Source organism: Crocuta crocuta, unplaced genomic scaffold, assembly GCF_008692635.1.
Source record: "Crocuta crocuta isolate KB4526 unplaced genomic scaffold, BGI_CrCroc_1.0 scaffold415, whole genome shotgun sequence".
NCBI classification, from domain to species: Eukaryota; Metazoa; Chordata; class Mammalia; order Carnivora; family Hyaenidae; genus Crocuta; species Crocuta crocuta.
This window is the reverse complement of record NW_027531525.1, coordinates 901,204-921,127: the sequence shown is the minus strand read 5'-3', so window position 1 is coordinate 921,127 and position 19,924 is coordinate 901,204. Positions and strand designations below refer to the sequence as shown.

The 19,924-nt window shown below is 53.1% G+C and overlaps 2 protein-coding genes across 4 annotated transcripts in view; one reads left to right on the top strand and one right to left on the bottom strand.

Moving 5' to 3' along the window:
* The first annotated feature begins 4,447 nt into the window (after positions 1-4,447).
* On the top strand, positions 4,448-8,294 carry CERS2 (ceramide synthase 2). The gene is made up of 10 exons (XM_077772561.1): positions 4,448-4,650; positions 5,067-5,184; positions 5,357-5,475; positions 5,688-5,745; positions 5,851-5,901; positions 6,117-6,209; positions 6,395-6,523; positions 6,734-6,840; positions 6,881-7,034; positions 7,216-8,294. Exons 1-10 carry the CDS (start codon positions 4,478-4,480, stop codon positions 7,354-7,356), a joined length of 1,143 nt encoding a protein of 380 aa, XP_077628687.1. The 5' UTR covers positions 4,448-4,477; the 3' UTR covers positions 7,357-8,294.
* A 181-nt stretch (positions 8,295-8,475) lies between these two features.
* SETDB1 (SET domain bifurcated histone lysine methyltransferase 1) overlaps positions 8,476-19,924 on the bottom strand; it is a 33,724-nt gene continuing 22,275 nt past the window's right edge. For 2 of the 3 annotated variants that reach the window (XM_077772559.1, XM_077772558.1), the window contains exons 11-22: positions 19,883-19,924; positions 19,641-19,799; positions 18,387-19,013; positions 17,848-17,964; positions 12,767-12,936; positions 11,597-12,225; positions 10,722-10,750; positions 10,475-10,607; positions 10,034-10,199; positions 9,463-9,674; positions 9,114-9,202; positions 8,476-8,988 (exon numbers count right to left, since the gene is read on the bottom strand). The exon at positions 19,883-19,924 is cut by the window's right edge and continues 103 nt beyond it. In XM_077772559.1, coding sequence (XP_077628685.1) covers positions 8,871-8,988; positions 9,114-9,202; positions 9,463-9,674; positions 10,034-10,199; positions 10,475-10,607; positions 10,722-10,750; positions 11,597-12,225; positions 12,767-12,936; positions 17,848-17,964; positions 18,387-19,013; positions 19,641-19,799; positions 19,883-19,924 — 2,491 coding nt within the window. In that variant the 3' untranslated portion in view covers positions 8,476-8,870. The remainder of the gene's footprint in view (positions 8,989-9,113; positions 9,203-9,462; positions 9,675-10,033; positions 10,200-10,474; positions 10,608-10,721; positions 10,751-11,596; positions 12,226-12,766; positions 12,937-17,847; positions 17,965-18,386; positions 19,014-19,640; positions 19,800-19,882) is intronic. The other variant, XM_077772560.1, reaches the window with a different exon arrangement.

Genomic DNA, 19,924 nt, shown 5'->3' with positions numbered 1-19,924 from the left:
CGCACGGATTCCCGGGCACCCCGCGGTCCGCCTCCGAGGAGACAGCCCGGGCGGCCGCCGGGCCCGCACTCTGCCTCCCCTCCTTGGGGGCTNCCCGGAGAAGCAGGGCCTCCTGGGGACAGGTAGGGGCCCGGGGGCCGCCCGCGGAGGGCGCCCGGTGGTTGGTGGGGGAACGAGCCCGGGGACCGTCTGCGCGAGAGCCCCCAGCCTGGCCGTGGGCCCGCGGCGTGGCTCCTGGTGCCGCGGCCGGGGTGGGAGGGAGAGCAGGGTCTCTCTGCTTGTCCCCGGGGCCGCCCCACAGTCCCCGCTGCTGGAGGGAGGCCCCAGCGTCCATGTGCTTAACGGGAAACAGGAAGGAGTGGCTCTCGGGCGGCTGCCCCGGCCCCCCAAGGCTAAGGTTCGTATACCGTTATGGGGTGTGTGTGTGTGTGTGTGTCTGTGTGTGTGTGTGTGTGCGCGCGCGCGCGGCAGGGGTGAGAAGGGGGGAGGCTGCTGGTGAAACTGGTTTTCTGGGCCACAGCTTGTTAATTACCGGCCCGTAGGCTCTCTGGCAAGTAGGTTAATTGCAGGTGTGTGGCACTAATTTTTGGCCCGAGCTTGGGGGTTTCTCCGGCTCCCCGAGCGCGGCCCCTGGCCTTAAACCCTGGGCTTCCTCACTTGAGTTGCTAGACTCAGTAGTGGGGGGNAAGTTTTGAGTGAGTCCCCTCATCTCAGAGAAGTGAATCTGGTAAGGCCTTCAGCAGACACTCACTTCCACATCGGTGCTGGAAGGGTCGCTGCCCCATACCAAAGTCCGAGTCTAAGTGTGGGTGGCCCGCTGCACTTGCGATGGGGCTCCTAGAGATAAGGACTTGTCTGCAGCTTTGTGTCTCCGGGCCTGGCCCTGATCATAAAGTGACCTGCACAGACTCTCTGTTCTGAAGAGAGAGAGTTCCTGGTCCCCCTGGGTACCCCCCAGTCTACACCCTTCACTGTGGCCTTTGGACAGCTTTCCCCCTGGGAGGGCCTCCTCTCTCCCCTGTCACTGGCCACAGGCCACCGATTCTTTACAGTGCTCCCCCCCTCCCCCGCCTCTTCAACCTGCTGGCCTCTCCCTGTCCCTGGAGGCTGTAGTCACATGCAGTATTTGGGTGTGCTGGGGCCTCTAGCGGGGCAGCTCAGACAAGCTAAATTTGGGGGCCTACACTGCCGGCCTGGAGCAGCGACACACCTCCCGCTGGCTTCATCCTAGTTCCTGACAGGCTGTTGCTGCCTGAAAAGAAATTTTTCAACAAGACTGTCGGGGGCCCTCCCACTTTTTTGTAGTCCCTGTGTTTGTCGCTCTCTCCTCCCCCGCTGATCCTTTTTTCCTCAATTACTTCTCCAAGCTCCGAGCGCCAGTCTGGGACATCCCTTCCCCACCCACTCAAACTTCTGCGCTCTAAGCCTTCTGGGTTCACAAGCCCCCGTGGGGACCCTGGGCCCTTTCCATCCATCTCTGAGTGTCTGGGAGGGGTCAGTCAGAGTTGGGGTAGAGGGTGGGGGCTGGGCAGAGCCCTGTTCAAGTTCCTGGTAATCCAATGCCCATGAAATCCCTGCTCTGCTGGCTCCTCTCCAGCCTGTGCCTCAGAAAGTGGCATCTGTGTCTCTGAGGCAGGTGTGTGCGTGCGTGAGAGAGAGACACACACACACCCTATTGTCGCTTCATGTGTGTCAGGAGTAAATTCTGTGAGTGGAAAAATATCTGTAGGTGTGATTTCTCCACCAGAAAATCAAGTATTTACCCCGAGGGCCAAGTGGCCAGAAAAGCAGGGTTGCCCCTCTCTCTGTGCCGAAGTACATCCCTCCCGCCTTCTCGGACCAGCCTTTTGTTTAGAGGCTCCCTCGCTTGACTTGAGGTGCCCCTGCCAGGAAGCCACAGGGCTGCCTCTGGGAGCAGACTTGTTGGTTCTGTGGGGATGTGTAGGCAGGACGCTGGGAGCTCCTGGGGTTCACCCCTGCCCCCCATGTTGAGTCTGAAGTCCTGACCCTGATGAATCTGGTGCTTCTCCCTGCTGGGCTAGGACCCGGGTGGGGAAGCGGGGGCAGGAGGGGGTAGCATTCCTCTGCTAATGGAAGTACCGGGCAAGGGAGGGCTGTGGTCACAGAGAGCCCGAAACCCAGGTGTGAGAGACGCCTGGGGTTGGTGTAGTTGTGCTGTCCTGGTGATGGCCCTTGACCCCCTCTGCCGCTTCTGCCAACTTCCTACCTTCTCACCTTCTGTGTAGGGATAGGCTGGTGGAAGACGCTCCTGGGCCCCAGGAGTCCGGGAGAGGGGCCCCACCCCTACCCTCTGGGACCCCAGCCTGCCTTCTGAATCTGTAATCCTCAAAGTGTTCCTGACAAGAGAAACTTCCTGCCGGTTTTCACGGACCGTGTAGGGATGGGGCCCCACATCCAGGCCTGTCTCTACCTTTGGCTTCAGATCTCAGTGAAGGCCAAGTTGGCTCCAAGAGACAGGGGGACACATCAGGTGTATTTCCCCGCCTCCAACCTAGCTAAGCTAAGAAGGTGGAAAGGAGGAGCCGGAGGTGTGCCAGCACTGAATTTTCTCTTTTCTCCAGGGAAAAAAGTGTGTTGTACGCCTGGCCGTGTAGGGAAACTTCCACTGTGGATAATTATGTTTAATTTTGTTCAGTTCAGAAGGCTTCCATCTCTTTTAACTGATTAAATATTTATTCTGGCTAAGGTAGAGGGGGAAGGGGCAAGGCCCTCAGGAGCCTGGAGAGAGAGAGAAAGAGAGAGAGAGAGAGAGAAAAAGAGAGAGAGAGAGTGTGTGTGTGTATGTGTGTGTATGTGTGTGTGAGCGTGTTATTGGGAGAAGATGGAGCTGAAGCTCCCTTATTGTCAGTGCTGACCTCTGATTTCATCCGAGAGCAGTGACCAGGAGTGGGGACAAGAGGGTAAAGTCCTTGAGCTGGAATAATGACCCGTGACAGGCTGAGGGATTTCGCAAGTGCTTCTGTGGTGGGTGTGGGCGGAGCTGCTGGAAGAGCGGCGGGAGGACCAGCCCAGCTCAGCTCGATCTGATCAGCCTTCAGGCCAGCAGCACCAACTGGTCTCGATTCGATTCGCCGTGGAGAGCAATCTCCCCACTCTCCTCCCTCCCCGGGTGGGAGGAGACCACCTTCCTTGTGTGTCAGCTCTTCATTCCAAGACCAGCCTCAGTACCACCACCTCTCTCCCCTCCTGGGAGGATGAGGGCCGGGAGCCTGCAAACCACGGCCCTTGTCATCCTGTTGGCATTCAGTGCCGAGTCCCAGGACCGCCAGGCGTCGTGCTGGTCCCGGCACCACTGACGTTTTGCGACCGCCTTGTCTCTGCCATCCGCTCGGGAGCCGCAGACGGTGGCTTGTAGGGTAGCTCACAGGAGGTCTGTATCCCCCTCGTTCTGGCACCCACGTGGGTTGGTCACCACCGCCCTGGTGGTCCTTCCTTTTCCAGTGCGGTTAGTGTTTTATTTTCTTTTTTTTTTAATGTTTTATTTATTTCTAGGAGAGAGAGAGAAAGACAGCGTGAGCAGGGGAGGGTCAGAGAGAGAGGGAGTCACAGACTGAAACAGGCTCCAGGCTCTGAGCTGGCAGTCAGCACAGAGCCGGACGCGGGGCTCGAACCCACAAACCGCGAGATCATGACCTAAGCGAAAGTCGGACGCTTAACCGACTAAGCCACCCGGGCGCCCCTAGTGTTTTATTTTCTAGATGAGTCTCATTCCACCAGATGTCTTGGTCTGCCATCTCCATACTCTGTCCTCCAGTCCCTGGTTCTTTGCAGCCTCGCCTTCACTTTGTTTCTGAAAAGAGGCTTCAGTTAGAGTTCTTCAGCCTGGTTTGCAGGGATTGGATGTCTTAGCATGGGGTGTTAATCTCGTGTGTAATGTTGGATGTCTGCTGATTGTCCTGGGCCTCAGCATCCTTTAGGGACATTATTTTGCTTTACTCTGGCCTCTGAATTTTCCCCAGGGACCTGTTGCCTAGATGGGTTATAGGAGAGGAGGAGGTGGGGTTTGCCTCAGCTCTGCCGTCCGTTTTCAGGCTTCCCTGGCAAAGGAAGCTTCTAGCTGAGGGTTGGCTTGAGGAATGGAGGGGGTAGCTGAATGGGGTGTGTGTGGGGGGGGAGAGGATGCCTCCTTTACTCAGATTGTTGGTTACAGCCTCTAGGGCCAGATCTTGCCTGTCGTCCACACTGGGGTAGCAACGTGACAGGAAGGCCCCAGGGTTCTTAGTTCTAGGGAAACGGGACTCCTGGGGGTGGTCGGCATCACCTTCAGTTGCTACGAGCGGTAAATGTGAGAACTGGAGAAGAAATGGATTTGTCTGAGGCCTTGTGGCCAGGACCAGAATCCGGGACTTGACTCTCTGTCCCCTTCCCCTCTGTTACACCATGGAACCCTTCGTCTCTCTCTTCCCCCATAGCTACCCCCTGTGATGCCCTCTGCCTTCCCCCCTTCTCACTCAGGATGCTCCAGACCTTGTATGACTACTTCTGGTGGGAACGGCTGTGGCTGCCCGTGAACTTAACCTGGGCTGACCTAGAAGACCGGGATGGACGTGTCTACGCCAAAGCCTCAGACCTCTACATCACACTACCCCTGGCCTTGCTCTTCCTCATTGTGCGCTACTTCTTTGAGCTGTGAGCATACCACCCTAGCCCTGTGCCTTCCCTGGCTGCCACACATGGGGAACTCTCTTGCACTTCGAGTTTCTCTCTCGCTGCTGAATTGGCCCCGGACCCTGCTCTTCTGGACGCCTGGATCCCTGCGCCCCCCGCTGAAGGCGGCATTGTCCTCCTGAGGGTTCAGCACCCCAGGCCCTCTCCTTCAATGGCTATTTGTTCTCCCTCTCCACCCCGCCTGGTCACTAGTGAACACAGGCGGCTTTGTCAGCGCTGGGCAGCCCACGGAGGCCAGAGAGAGGGTTGCTGGGAAACTGAGGCCCGGGATCGAGTGGCCTGAGCTTGTAGTCCTTTCCCCTCCCAGCTTAGGGGCTACCAGGAGACTGAGGTGCTTCAAGGGAGCCAGCCACTTCTCACTCCTATCCCTTCCTCAGTTATGTGGCTACACCACTGGCCACCCTCCTGAACATCAAGGAGAAAACCCGGCTGCGGGCACCCCCCAACCCCACCTTGGAGCATTTCTACCTGACTGGCGGCAAGCAGCCTAAACAGGTTGGAGCTGGGGACCCCAGTCCGGCATTTCCTGAGTGTGATGGGGAGAGTTGGGGGAGGGGGCAGGGGTGCCGGCCTAGGTTCTTGCTGGGAGGGCCCGGATGGGGGGGGAGGGGGAGACACGCATCGAGTTCCAGAGCCTAGTGGTAACCGGGCTTCCTTGCGACACCAGGCTGAGGTGGAGCTCCTGTCACGGAAGAGTGGGCTCTCCGGCCGCCAGGTAGAGCGCTGGTTCCGGCGCCGCCGCAACCAGGACCGGCCCAGTCTCCTCAAGAAGTTCCGAGAAGCCAGGTAGGAGAGGCAGTGGCAGGAGAAGCTGGGAGGCAGAGGAAATGTCTGATGTAGGCCTTGCGGGGGACGGGTGGGCCGTGGCTGAATGCAGGGAGAGGCTGTACCCAGGTGAGGAGGCAGGCGAGTTCATGACACCGAGAGGACATCTGGGGCGCCCGGGGGTGGTTGGAAGGCTATGCCACTCTTCTAGTCCTTTCTGCTTCCTTTTCCAGCTGGAGATTCACCTTCTACCTGATTGCTTTCGTTGCTGGCATGGCCGTCATTGTGGACGTGAGTGGGGAGTCCTGGGGGGTGAGAGGAGGTTCCCTAGCAAAGGGGGATGAGGCCACAGAATTTGGGTGCCTCCTCTTTTCACTTCTCCCTGTCTCTCTGCAGAAACCGTGGTTCTATGACCTGAAGAAGGTTTGGGAGGGATATCCCATACAGGTAGGAAACGGGGTCTTGGCTCCTTGTGTGGGGTGATTGAGAGAATCAAGGCAGGACAGGTCTAGGACACGCACGCCCTTGTGGAGCGACGCTCTCTGGAACGCGTGGTGGAAGGCCCTGGAGTCATGGTGCTCAACCACCTTGGGCTGGAGGGGCTGGGTTTGGACAGGTGAGGTTCTGGGGTCCCTCACCTTTCTCTCTCTCTCCTTCCCCAGAGCACCGTCCCTTCCCAGTACTGGTACTACATGATTGAACTTTCTTTCTACTGGTCCCTGCTCTTCAGCATTGCCTCTGACGTCAAGAGAAAGGTGGGTCAGGAAAGCCTAAGGAGCCAAAATAAAGCCTTGGGGTGAAGACTCCCCCACCTCCCACTTTGATTTCTGGGTATTTGGCTGGAGCTGTGGGTTACGGGGAACACAGTGGAAGGGGAAGTGGGAAGAGTGGGGGCTGAGCAACAGGAAGGAGTCCCCTGGAGCCTGCATCTTCTCTGCAGGATTTCAAGGAGCAGGTCATCCACCACGTGGCTACCATCATCCTCATCAGCTTCTCCTGGTTTGCCAATTACATCCGAGCAGGGACCCTGATCATGGCCCTGCACGACTCTTCCGACTACCTGCTGGAGGTCAGGCTTCCTGGGCACGACTTCAAACCCCGAGCCTCTGGTGCAGGTTCTCCCGTCCCTCTCCCTTTTGCACGAGGGTGGTGGGGGAGGGGGTGGTGGTGAAATTCCTGGGACCAAGGATGTGGGGGGTGGCGCACAGAGCCGGCGCACACATGAATGTACACGGGGGAGTCAGGAGCCTGTGATGACGGATGGGGGCTATCTGTGCAGTCGGCCAAGATGTTTAACTATGCGGGATGGAAAAACACCTGCAACAACATCTTCATCGTCTTCGCCGTTGTCTTCATCATCACCCGGCTGGTCATCCTGCCCTTCTGGTGAGTNCAAGTGTGTTTACAAGACCCGCCCCCGTGGTAGGATTCTGCACTGCACCGTGGTGTACCCCTTGGAGCTCTACCCCGCCTTCTTCGGCTACTACTTCTTCAATTCCATGATGGGGGTGCTGCAGCTGCTACACATCTTCTGGGCCTACCTCATCCTGCGCATGGCCCACAAGTTCATAACTGGAAAGGTGAATGCTCTGTGGGCCCCACTGCCTTCAACTCTACAAACTGCCCAAGCCCCTTCCCAGCAACCTGCTAAGAAACTACAGTGGGGCCCCAGGGCCAGCAGGACAAGCCTGCTGAGGGAGACATTTCTTGGGGGGGGGGGGTCTGAGGGCGGCGTGTAACCCTTCTCCCCCCTCCCCACAGCTGGTAGAAGATGAACGCAGTGACCCTGAGGAAACCGAGAGCTCAGAGGGGGAGGAGGCAGTAGCAGGGGGAGGAGCCAAGAGCCGGCCCCTAGCCAACGGCCACCCTGTCCTCAGCAACAGCCATCGTAAGAAGGACTGAAAAGGACTGAACCATTGTCCCCACTACCCCTCAGATTAATGCATTGAAGCCAAGGAACTAGCCTGCCCCCCCTACAGGGCCACTTTAAGCCCTGGGAGGTGCGGGGGCAGGAAGCAGAAAGCAAGGAGAAAGTTCATCTGTGTCCCAACACCTGCTTCTTTGTCACCCAGTTGCCTTTAAACCAAATTCTAACCAGCCTGTCCCCAGGTAGAGGGGAGGCTGGTACGCCCTGTTCAAGGGGGATGGACTTCTTTTCCTTTCCTTTTCCCCAGTTCTCCTATTGCTTTCCAGGCCCTTCCTCAGCTCTGGGGGTGGGCGTTACAACTCACATTCCTTACTCTTCAGAATTTGGCCCTAGCTGTTTGCCTCGGACTCCCTGACCTCCAGAGCCAGGGTCGTGCCTTACTGTCCCACCCGTGGGCCTCATTCTGCCAAAGATGGACCAAGGCTCACCTTTCTAGGCTCCCTAACTTGGGCCAGAAACCAAAGCTGAGCTGTAACTTCTTTCCCTCCGGAGACACACATGAATGGAGGGTAGGAGGGTACACATGACCCTCGCCCTACCTCTGCCAAAAAGGCGGAGCTGCGCCGGGACTGCCCCGACTGTCCCTGTGCCACTTTGCCAGCTCTCTAGTCACAGGTCCAAGGCCTACTGCCTCCTTTCTCTGGCCTCCTCCCCTAGGCTAGCTGGTTCAGAATGGAATGGCAACTAGTCCTAATTTTTATTTATTAAACATTCGGTGGTTTGGTTTTAAAAGCCAGAATTACAGCTAGCACCCAGCATTTGAGCAGAGGGACCACTTCAGACCAAAATGTACTGTTAATGTTTTTTTTTTTAAATTAAAATATATTAAAGATTAAAACATGGCAACAAGTATCTGAGACTAGCAGGTACTGAGAAGGGGGATCAACTAAATAAACTAAGGTAGTCTTCCTCATGGTTATGTAATGTTTTCATTTTTCAATTTCATGTGGCAAATAAGAAAAAGCAAAGGAAGAGAAGGTAAGATTAACAACAGCTGCCCCTTGGGAAGGGTGGGGGCAGGGGAAATCGCTCTGTTACAGAAAGACCCAGAACCAGAAGCCTGGGGACTGAGGAAGGAAAATCAAATCACAATCTTAGTTTTAACATCTTGTTAAAAGACATTCAAGAAACAATACACATCGAGGATAGTAAATGCACAGCCCTCATCCTGGGAATGAAGTCGGCCAGAAGCATGAACACTTGAACAAACACAGGCTGGGAGGGAGGAGTAACCGGGGGACCAAGGGATGTCAGGCCTGGTCGGGGTGGTGACCTCTCCCCACCCCTGATCACTCAGGAGGCGGAGGAGGGACCTTGCCTGCTAGCACCACATTGGAAGGGACCTCAGGATCCAGAGCCCCCATTTCTACCTGCTGGCAGCTGGGGGAGGAGCCTGCCAGTCCTCAGGAAGACCCATTCTGAGGAAAGGCCGGCTTGCGGAGGGCTCAGGCCTCACGGAGGGTTCGGGCACTGAGAGGGCGGCCGTCCTCTAAAGCAGTCGTCCCCTGCATTCGATGGCCCCACAGCAGCACAGCAGCTCCTTGCCTTCCACGCTGCCCACTTCGTAGTTGTAGTCCCACGTGAGCTCCGTGCCAGCGCGGATTCTCCTGGGCAGGAAGGAAGGGATGGGCTCAGGGGAGGCAGTGGCCCGCCAGGTGCATGTGGTGCTGGGGTCCTGATGGAGGGGTGCCTGGGGCTCCTACATCCCCACCCCCCTGCAACCCCCCCTTACTTGCTGGCAAAGAAGGCCACCCAGGGGAAGCGAAGATCGTGAGTGTCCACGAAGACGTTCTGGACGAACAGGTTGGGGCTGCAGCTGTGCTGTGGGTTAAGGACAGAATGTGTAAGAAGCGCCGAAACCCAGGTGACCCGGCTTCGTGGGGCGAGCAGGAGTTGGAAAGAACGTGCCGCTGGACCCTCCCTATCACAGCGGAGTTCTGAAAGAGAGCTACCTCTTTAAGGTCCTTGAGATCACATATTGCTAACAAGGAAAGGTGGGTTTATGTAGTTGTGTTAAAGGAACAAAAAAGCTGGGGGCAGTGGGATAATGCAGCATCTAGCGGTGAGAGAGAGGGGCTCACGTTGAGGTAGCGGCCCAGGTTGCCTTCGAGCTTGGCATCGATGATGTAGCACGACTCCTCCCCATCGTAGAACTGGCGGGTGTTCTTGCGGACAGGCGCGCTCTCCCCCTTCTCCACGGAGGCCATGTTGGTTGATTTAATGGCAATCCCATGGGTTGACTTAAGAGCAAAGCCCCGGGTTGATTTTACTGCCACCTGGCGCTTTGTGGGGCCTGGACAGGAAGGAGAGCGTGATCAGGCCCCATCCCACTTCACTCCATTCTCCCCATCTGCAGCCCACCCACTGCACTGCAGGAATACTGATTAGCCGTGACCTTGGGGCAAAGGTCCTCACTGGCAGGGTTTTCAAGCAGGAGTCCATCTGCTGGGGAAAGGAGCTGAGAGGAAAGAGCAGGGAAGAGGAAAGGAGGGAGGAAGGGAATGTGTCGAACAGTTGAGCTGGGAGTCAAAATGGTCTCAGACATGCGTCAACCCTTCAGATCTGAATTTTTTCTCCCACTTGCTTAAACAAGGCTCTATCTCAACTTTCCGACGGTTCCTTCCTAGCACCCACAACGTTCTTCTAGACTACCAGACATGTTCTTCTTGTCCTCAAAGTCCTCTCCCTCAGAGCCAGAGGAGATGGTCTGGATGTCATCGCTGTCTACCGCCGTGGCTGAGGTCTGGCCGGTGGTGGGCTTCCGGCTGGTCCCACTCTCGCCCTCGCTTTCTGTGCTGCTGGACAGCGTTAAGACGTCCTGGAGAACAGAAGGGTGAGAAGAAAGAGTGAATGGAGAGGACCCTTTCAAGTTCTTCTCTTCCTGTGGTTAGGCAGGAAGAGGCTAAGACTACAGCAAGAGAAAGATCAGAACGCTGGGCAAAGGAAAAAGAGGCAGGAAGTCACAGCTGAAGAAACGGGAAGGGATATACTGGGAATTATCATCAAGGACCTGAGGAGGTGAGGGGACTACTTCTCAGACACAGTCAAACACAAGACTGGGTGAGGGACAGCTTGAGGCAGGAGGTCACTTACCTCAGTGTTGGACTGGGCAGAGGCCAGGAGTCGCCGGCTCTGATGCATACTAGTCTTACTGGGAGGGCGGCGAAGTCCTTCCAGTTTCATGGGAGAAGGATTGTAACCATAGTTTCGAGAGCTTTCGGTAACTCTAAAGGGAGGGCAAGGAGTGAGAGGGGATCAGGTTACTGTCTGTTTCTTAGGCTTCTTTTATGGGCGTGACAGAAGACAGATCTGGAAACAGGTCAGAAAGAGAAGCACTTACACGGACATCTTGTTTCGGTCATCGGGGTCCTGGAAAAGAGCAAATGAAGGGTTAAAGGGTTTCATGGTGCTGAGTAACAAGTCCAACAATTAGACGTCATCTCAAATGACCTCCAAAGACATGAGCCAGTGAGAAGTACGCTATCTAAAGAGATTCCTCTGCAACCTGACAGTTAACAATTGTGTTCTCATCAGGACACCCCCCCAGAGGCGGGTCTCTAACCCTTCCCAATGACAGGGTGTAAGGTATTCGAGGCAAACGACGTGGGCAGATCTTACAAGAACAGGGGACACAGTTCACCACCCGTAATATGTTAAGTTTCAATATCATTAAAACGACATCTAGAAGCAACTCTTGGTTTTTAACTCTAACAAAAAATAGCAACATTGTAGATAACTTGACATAACACTTAAATACTCATCAATCCTTTTCTTCGGAATGAACCAGATACTTTCTCCCCCCAGAAGAGAAAACAATTTGGTTTAAAAACAATTTGGTTCTGAGGCATCTGGGTGGCTCAGTCGGTTGGGCGTCCGACTTCGCCTCAGGTCATGATCTCATGCTCTGGTCTGTGGGATGAGCCCCATGTCAGGCTCTGTACTGACAGCTTAGAGCCTGAAGCCTGCTTCGGATTCTGTTTCCCCATCTCTCTGTCCCTACCTGATTCATGCTTTCTCTCAAAAACAAACATTAAAAAAATACTTAGGTTCTCTAAGCATGAGGCATGTGTTGGGTGGAAGGAACACAGTCAGGTCTGCCACAGGAATAGCCATCCAGTGAGAACCAGCATGGGAAGAAGTTGTGTGCCACAGCAAGCTGTTACGTCCCCGAAGTCCTACAAAAGCTCCCGCTCTTAGTCTTCTGCCGCCACTTACCTCTTTCTTGGCCTGCTTGAGGTCTCCCTCCTCCTTGAAGCCCAGCCCTGAGGTGGAGGCCTTCTCAGCCTCCCCTCTGCCGCCCCCAGCCCGGCCTTCCCCACCTTCGCTAGTCTTGAAGGATGAACGGCTATCAGAGTCAGCAAAGCCACCTTCACTGACACTATTGCAGCTCAACCACGAGGCCACCTTATTCTTGGGGGTCTCTTCCGAGGAAGGCGGATTGCAGCCACCTACGGGGATCGCTGGAGGGACAGGGACGTGGGGGGGCCCTAGGTCTGGGGGGCGGGAGTCCTTGGAAGCTGTTTCGGACAGTCCATTCTCCTTCTGGCCCCGGGTCTGCCGCCGGGTGGCATAGCTGCGCCACACGGAGCTGGTGCTGAAGTCCTCGTCTTTACAGAAGTTGTCATCAGAGCTGTCATCATTGGACTCTTCGGGGTCCTCTGTGCCGCTGTTGCCATCTTCCTGGTCCTTCAAGTCCACCCCGCTGCTGTCGGAGGAACAGGGGGCATCACTCTCATATCCTTCCTTGAAATTCTCCACGCTCTCAATATGGTCCAGGTTGGCAAAGTACTCATCACCCATCTCCAGGCCCTCCTTGTCTGCAAAGTCATCCGTCAGGATCTTGCCTGGGAAGGAAGAGAATTGAAGGCCTTTCAGGGTTAGGAGGGTCCTGGAGAAAGTCCAGGGGTCCTTCCAACAACATGCAGTCAGCACACCTCCACCAGGGGCCTGCTCCTGACCCTGACCATCCCCTCCTCCATGGAGTCCTGACAAGAGGAGGGGGAGCTTCACTCTGGTTTTAAGTCTTGCCCCCTCCGCCATCCCATTCTTCCTCTTTACCCGGGTTACCAAACGGGCGTCCGCGGCTATGCCAACAGCCTCTGGGTGGGGTACGGTGATGTGGGGTCTACTGGACTCGCTCCCACATCCATTGTCTGAAAAACCCTCACCTCTGCTTTCGGGTCCCTGGTCCTTCTGAGGCACTCTGTCCCTCCCTGGGCCACCCGGACAGGCACATCACTTGTCGTGTTCTTCACAGAAGAAAGTCCTGGCCTCCTCTTACTCCCAAGTTCGCAGGTGAAGCATTTAATTTTCATTCAAAATCTCTCTGATTCAACTCCTCACTGCGTCCCACCCCAGAGGCCACTCTTTCACTCTGTCACCAACCTGCATAGATGCAGACAAAGGAGCCTTTGGCAATGTCATCCAAGCAGCGGATGCCCCAGCCCTTGTTCTGTGTCTTGAACAGCTGGAGCCGAACCTGGAGGCCGTGCTGCACCAACCGGTTTGTGCACATGTTTGGGTCACATTTGCAGCGTTTGTTACACTCGTAAACTCTGGGAGGAAGTTACAATAAAATCAGTCATAACGTGCTCACTAGAGCACCCACTCAGTCCTGTTAACTGTAACAGAAGTGCTAACGATTCCTGAGGTAGCGTCACTTATTAGGTAACGATCTAAGTGAGTGAATTTACTGAACTGTCTCTGCTCTGAGTCATTTGGGAGTATAGCCCCAGGACGTAATTCAGAACAGGAAAAAGTGATTTATACAGGCATTTACGGCAGGAGTAACAGTGAATACCAGAATGCCTGCTGTAGAAAAGCTAAGCAAACTGACGTGAATACAGGTTAAGAGCCATTAAAATCAAGAGACAGGCAGGGCGTCAGTTAAATGTCCGACTTCGGCTCAGATTACGGTCTCCATAGCCTGTGAGTTCGACCCCTGCATTGGGCTCTGTGCTGACAGCTCAGAGCCTGGAGCCTGCTTCAGATTGTGTCTCCCTCTCTCTCTGTTCCTTCCCTGCTTACGCTCGCTCACTCTCTCTGAAAAAATAAACATTAAAAAAAATCAGCAGATAAGTGACATCAATGTGCAGAAATAGATATACAGAATAAAAATGTGTGAGGGAAACAGGAGCCCATATGATAGATACTGACAGAGACTAAAGAGGAGTTGGAACGAAAGTTCATGGGTTTCTTCGGGTAAAGCTGATTTTCATTCTTTTCGTCCGTGAACATTTACTAAACACCAGGAGCTGTGCTACGCACTGGGAACCTGACAATGGAAAGAAAATCATAATCTTTCCTCTCAGGGAGCTCATATTCTATCAAGTTTAAGGAACTGCACAGTTCAACTATTTAAAAAATAAACTGTCGCAGTTTGAGGGATCTAGTCAACAGGGACACTGAGAAAACAGTCATCTTTCAAGTACCAAGTTTTCTGCTCCGTCTACTTTGCTCAGGGTTGGGATTTTACTACTTGTTTTTCTGGTATGGAGATTTAGGGGAAATCTCTACTTTTGGAAAGATGACACCAGTATTATTTGAGTTGATGACATTAGTCCTATCCCTCTGGACAAAGACAGTAAGAACAAACTCTATTCACTGAACATGTACTTTGTGTCTGGCGTCATGCCAATCTGCTTTATACACATTCTCTTAGCCCTCAAAGCAGCTCTTTACGAGGGTTAAATTTTTAACTTAAAAAACCACAAACGTGGGGCACCTGGCCAGCTCAGTTGGTAGAACACGCAACTCAACCCCGGGGTCGTGATTTTGAGCCCCACACTGGGCAGAGGCTCCTTTAAAAAAAAAACAAACCAAAAACACTAAGAAAACATAATATATACAGAGGAAAGTACCCAACTGTTTACGCCCATGTCCACAGCTCAGTGAGTCTTCACAAACTGACCACACCATGTCCCTAGCGCCGTATCAGGGGATGACTTTGTTAGGTTCCTTAAAACCTCAGTGGGGATGGGGGTGTTCATGGTCATATCCTCTGTTTACAGCTAATGAAACAAGATCAGCTTCGAATGGACAGAGTCAGGATTCAGACTCCGGTCTAGTCACCAACACAGGAAACTCTCCGAGCAGCTATACTGAGCATCATTCATTCATTCATCTAACCAACTCTGCCTGATTCCTAGGCGCCAGGCACTGGGTACGCTGGCCACCTGGTGTGCCAGACAGGTCCCCACCCTTGGGGAGCTTACAGGCTAACGGAAAACACAGAACAAAAGCAAGTCAAAACATAAATGAAAGTTGCCCTAGATGCTACAAAGAACACAAACAGGGTGCTCACTGAGAGAGTGGAGTGAAAATGACCTAGTTTTAGAGTGACCAAGAAAGGTCTCTTTGAGGAGGTGAGATTAAAGCCAAGAGCTCAAGGTTAAAGGAGATAACCAAGCAAAGAACAGTGGATGGACTGCCAAGCAGAGGGCACAGCACGTACAAAGGCCCTTGAGGTAGGCGGGCCAGCACTGGGCAAAGTGGATCCAGTAACTGAAGAGTTGTCACTGTGGCTGGAACGGTTTTGGAGGGACAGAGATAGGAAGGGGCCAGATACTACAGCGTCTTGTGACCGAAGATTAACAGTTAGAATGAAATCTAAAGTACAGGGGGAAGCGATTACAGTTTCGGGCAGGGAAGCGCCATGCTGCTTGCGGTTACATGAAAATATTTTTCTGAAACATTTCAAACATGAAAAAAGATACAACGGACATTCATCTACTGCCCAGCATTAGCAAATCTAAACATCGTTACGAGACTCAAGGTTTTTTATTACAATGAAAACAAACGACACAGCGATGCAGCTAATGCTGGTTGATGGTCTCTTCCTTTGCTGAATTTTCACCTTGGCTTTAGCACAAATTAATCTCCCGGCTTCCCTATAGCCTCGATGCCCTGTGAAGGCGGTCAGACACCCCAGGCTTCCTCTCAAAGCCATGTTCCCAGGGCCTCTCTCCCCACCGGAGCTGCCTAGCCTCACACCGGCTATGGGCCCAGACCCCCCTTCATCCCACCACGTGGGGACCCCCTCAATCCTCTTGAGATAGAGCCTCTCTTTCCTGGACCAGCATGCCCTCCTCTCTCTAGACTTCTCACCCTATTTTGGCAAACAATTCCAGTAACTTTCTGAGAGGGGGAATCGGGGACAATTTTGAGGTGTTTTGGGTCTAAAAAATGCCTTTAGCTTACTTTGACACTTAAAACTGACAGCCTGGGGTTTAGAACTCTACGTTAGAAATCTCCCCTAAGAAATCTGAATAGAGTCCTTAATTTCCATCTAGTCTCCAATGTCATCTTGAGAAGGCTGAAGATATTCTGAGTATTTTTGTGGTCTCTCTCTAGAAACTGTTGGGATTTTTTTTTTTAGTCCTCGGTGCTCTATGGACACAATGATTGCATTTTATTATCAGGTGTTTTAGTGGGGATCTACATTCATCCTTCATGCTGGGATGTGACTGGCATTTTCCCATTTTCCATTACGGGAATATTTCTGAGTTGTTTCACCGATGTCATTCTTCTCTGTTCTGTTCTCTCGGTTATGTATCCTGAACGCCAGGGTTGTTAGTTTCCACAATCACATATAACCATTTTATCAAGTTTTACCCCACTCTTCCATTGTCTTCCCCTTTCCCTTACATGCTGGCTTCACCTCCTCTGCTCAGTCTTTAGTTGGAGGGCCCAGGGCTTACTCTCTGGGCCCCTGATCTTTTCTATTAACAATATTCTCTCTAGGTGAACTCATCAGGCTTTAAATACCACCCCTGTGCTCAGGATTCCTTTATTTTTTTTTAATGTTTGAGAGAGACAGAGGGTGAGTAGGGAAGGGGTAGAGAGGGGACCCAGAATCTGGAGCAGGCTCCAGGCTCTGAGCTGTCAGCAAAGAGCCTGATGCGGGGCTCGAACTCACGAACTGTGAGATCATGACCTGAGCCGAAGTTGGACGCTTAACCTCCTGAGCCACCCAGGCGCCCCGTATTCCTAATTCTTTATGTCCAGCCCTTATACTTCTCTCCAGAAACCTCACTGCCTTCTCGACATTTCTCCTCAGACTGCCTAGGAGGGACAGCAAACGTAACATGGCCAGAAGACTGGTCTCACCCAGAGCACCACTCCTCGAGCCTCTTCCACCTTAGTAAAAAGCTCCGACACCCACTTTAGAGAACTTGTCCTGGGCTCTGCTGCTTCCCTCCCAGTCCAGTCAATCTACCAAGTAGTCCTACCTCCAAACGCATCCTGAATCTACTGTCTTTAAAAAAAAAAAAAAGAAAAGAAAAAGTTTATTTATTTTGAGGGGGGAGAGGAGGAGGAGAGAGTGGGAGAGCAAGATCCCGAGCAGGCTCTGCATTGTCAGAGCAGAGCCTGATGCGGGGCTCGAACCCACAAACCATGAGATCATGACCTGAACTGAAATCAAGAGTCAGATGCTTAACCAACTGAGCCACCCAGGCACCCCCCCAAAGCACCCCCCTCATCCTTGCTGCCATGTGCACTCTAGTACAAGGCCCAACAACCAGCCCCTCACCAGTACTCCCATAGTTCTCTCCTACGTGGACTTCCCAATTGTACTTTTGCTGCCCTAAGACCCAGTCTCTACACAGAAGCCACAGTCCTCTTCAAGAGGTAGATGAATCAGGGTGCCTGGTGGCTCAGTTGGTTAAACATCTGACTCCTGACACCCCCTCAGGTGATGCTCTCCTTGCTGTGAGAGCAAGCCCCTCGTTGGGCTCTGGGCACTGGGCATGGAGCCTGCTTGGGACTCTTTCTCTTGCCCAGCCCCTATTCTCTCATTTTCAAAATAAATTTTAAAACAAAACACTAAAAAAAAAAAAAAAAAAAAAAAAAAAAAAAAAAAAAAAGGCAGATGGTATCATTTGCCTGCTTAAAATTCTTTATTTTTAAAAAATATTTTAATGTTTATTCTTGACAGAGAACAAGCAAGTGAGCACGAGAGGGGAGGGCCAGAGAGAGAGGAGGACACAGATTCTGAAGCAGGCTCCAGGCTCTGAGCTGTCGGCACAGAGTCAGACGTGGGGCTTGAACCCACAGACCATGAGATCATGACCTGAGCCGAAGCCGGATGCCCAACCGAGCCACCCAGGCGCCCCTGACTGCTTAAAATTCTTAAACAACTTCCTAGTGCACCATAAATTTGGTTCTAACTTTTACTGTGATATACAAAGTCCTGTACTATCAGGTCTCTGAACAGACCTCACCAGCCAGAGTGACTGCGTCTGTTAGGATAGTCACAGAGCTATGAAATTCAGATCATCTCTCACTGTGGTGGCTAGATCCTAGTCAGTCATTTTATGTCCTCATTTCAGGGAAAACCCAAGGAAGAAGCGTGTGTTGGAAATTCAGCAAATAAAGCTTAACTGATAAAATACCTGGTGTCAGTTACTCTATTTTTGGTTCTAATTGTTAGCAGTGTCTCTGATGCTTCGCTTTCCCCGACTTACCCTGTGGGCAGACACTCCTCTAGTCTCTTATACTGGTAGCCAGAATTAGGGTTGATCTGGCCGCCCGGGGTGCAGGCTGTGGCCTGGATAGTTAGCTGATGACAGGCACACTTGGACCTGAGTGAGACAGAAGGGTATGATGGCTAGAGGTATGGGACTTTTTTTTAGAGGCAGGAAGTACTACAAAAGGATGGAGAAGGCAGTAAAATTTCTTTTTCTTCTGGCATTCACGTAAACAAGAAAGGACGAGACAGGGAGACACGGGAGAGTGAGAATAAGACAGAATGAAACCAGTGGCGACTAAAAGCACGATGGAGGGACACAAAGGAAAAAGGGGGCGAATCAGACAAACACACACAAGACACAGGTACCCAGGGTCACGTGGTGGGGACCGAGGTCGACCCCCACTGCTCCATCTCACAGCCATCACGGCAAGAGCTCCAGCTCCGGGAGGTGGGAAACGGGGGAAAGGAAGCATGGGGAGAAAGGCACGGATGATGGAGGTGGGGGCAGGGCCAGCACCCACTCCCTCGACTCACTTGTCGCGGCACCCATCCTTGCAGTCACAGCCGACCAGAAACTCTGGGCCTGTGTTAATGAAAACGCCCTTGCCCGGGATCCGTTCCTTACTGTAGGCCACCTGGGGTGGGGGGGTGGTGTCAATCTCATTGACGCAGGAGAGGGGAACATCTTCCTTCCCATACGTGATGTCCAAAATGTAGTAAAAAGGTTTATAGGGCTGAAACTTGCGGTCCACGAGAACATACGGATCCAAACAGAACATCTCCAGGAAGAGGAAGTCACAGCCAGTCTCAAAAAGATAGCGCTCGATCTCCTGCATCGTCCGAAGGCAGAGGCCGCAGGGTGTCTTGTAGATAACATGAAAGCCCATCTTGCGGTTGACTCGGCGGCGGGCTGTCATGCGCCGGAAGTCATAGAGCAGTGGCACCAGCAGCGGGTTCTTGCCCCGGTACTGGGCACTTCTCATAGGCCTGACTCGAGACAGACACGTATAGCTGCACACGTGGGGTAAGTAGAAGAGCTTCTCCATGGGGGCGCGGTAAGAGGGCTCGGCTGGGGCCCGCTCAAGCATGCCATGGGAGGTGGGGGGCGCTGGCGGCGCTGGCGGCACCGCTGGGGCAGAGGCGGCAGAGCTTAACGGTGACCTGCAAATGACAGGCGACAGATCGGGTGGGAGAACGACGGGACCTCTCGGCGGCATGAGGACCCCGAAGCTGGCGGACCCACTTTTCTCCCCAGTAGCTGTGATCCGGAAGCTACAGGTGACACGCAGAGTCGGGTTTTCCCGTCTTCATTCACCAAACCAGGACCATGAAAAGCCCTGGTGACTCCTCACTGACTGAAAACACCTCCACCTCAACAGCGTACCTTTTCTCCTAACATGTTTTTGGCCTGTGGATTATGGAAGCAGAGTCCAGTCTTCTGCCAATGCCTTTTCCCCTGTTACGCGTCCCACACACGTCTTTTTCCCCTGTGATTCAAGGAGGCAACAGTGATCCCTTTCTACTGTACTAACGACGATACCACGTTCGGTGACCAGTTCTCACAAACGACTTTCTAGTGATTCCTTATTTCTGGGCACTTAGTTCCTAATTTAATTATTTTACATGGTTTCTTCGAAACTTCCAGGTTAAAGCTTTCCTTTCGAGTTCAAACTCCTTGCCATCAATACCTTCCTTAACTAAGCCCCCTTGGAGCCACGTAACATCCCCACACAGTGACCACTTAGTCCCCACAGCCACCTCCCCGCAGAGAGCCTGAGAGTTTCTCACCTATATGTCTGGTTGCTCCCGGGTTTCCCAGCAGGAACATTTTCACTGATCGCAGGAGACGTAGGGGAGGAATGACCAGAGCCCACAGATCCTGGCCGGAAGGATGTGCTCTTTTTGGCTACCTGCTTCCGAGACTGGGCAAGCTGACTTTCCAAGCTGCTAGGAGAGTGACATCATATAGTAAAGGAGACAGAAATTGCAAATATGAAAGAAACTAGCAGATAAGAAAAAATATCACTCACTCATTGTCACCTGCTTGTGGGGACAGAGGGGGAGCAGGTGGG

Coding starts and splice junctions, on each gene's coding strand:
- CERS2 (XM_077772561.1), top strand. CDS start 4,478: ATGCTCCAGACCTTGTATGACTACTTCTGGTGGGAACGGCTGTGGCTG. Junction 5,476..5,687: donor AAGAAGTTCCGAGAAGCCAG/GTAGGAGAGGCA, acceptor TTCCTTTTCCAG/CTGGAGATTCACCTTCTACC. Junction 7,035..7,215: donor ACAAGTTCATAACTGGAAAG/GTGAATGCTCTG, acceptor CCCTCCCCACAG/CTGGTAGAAGATGAACGCAG.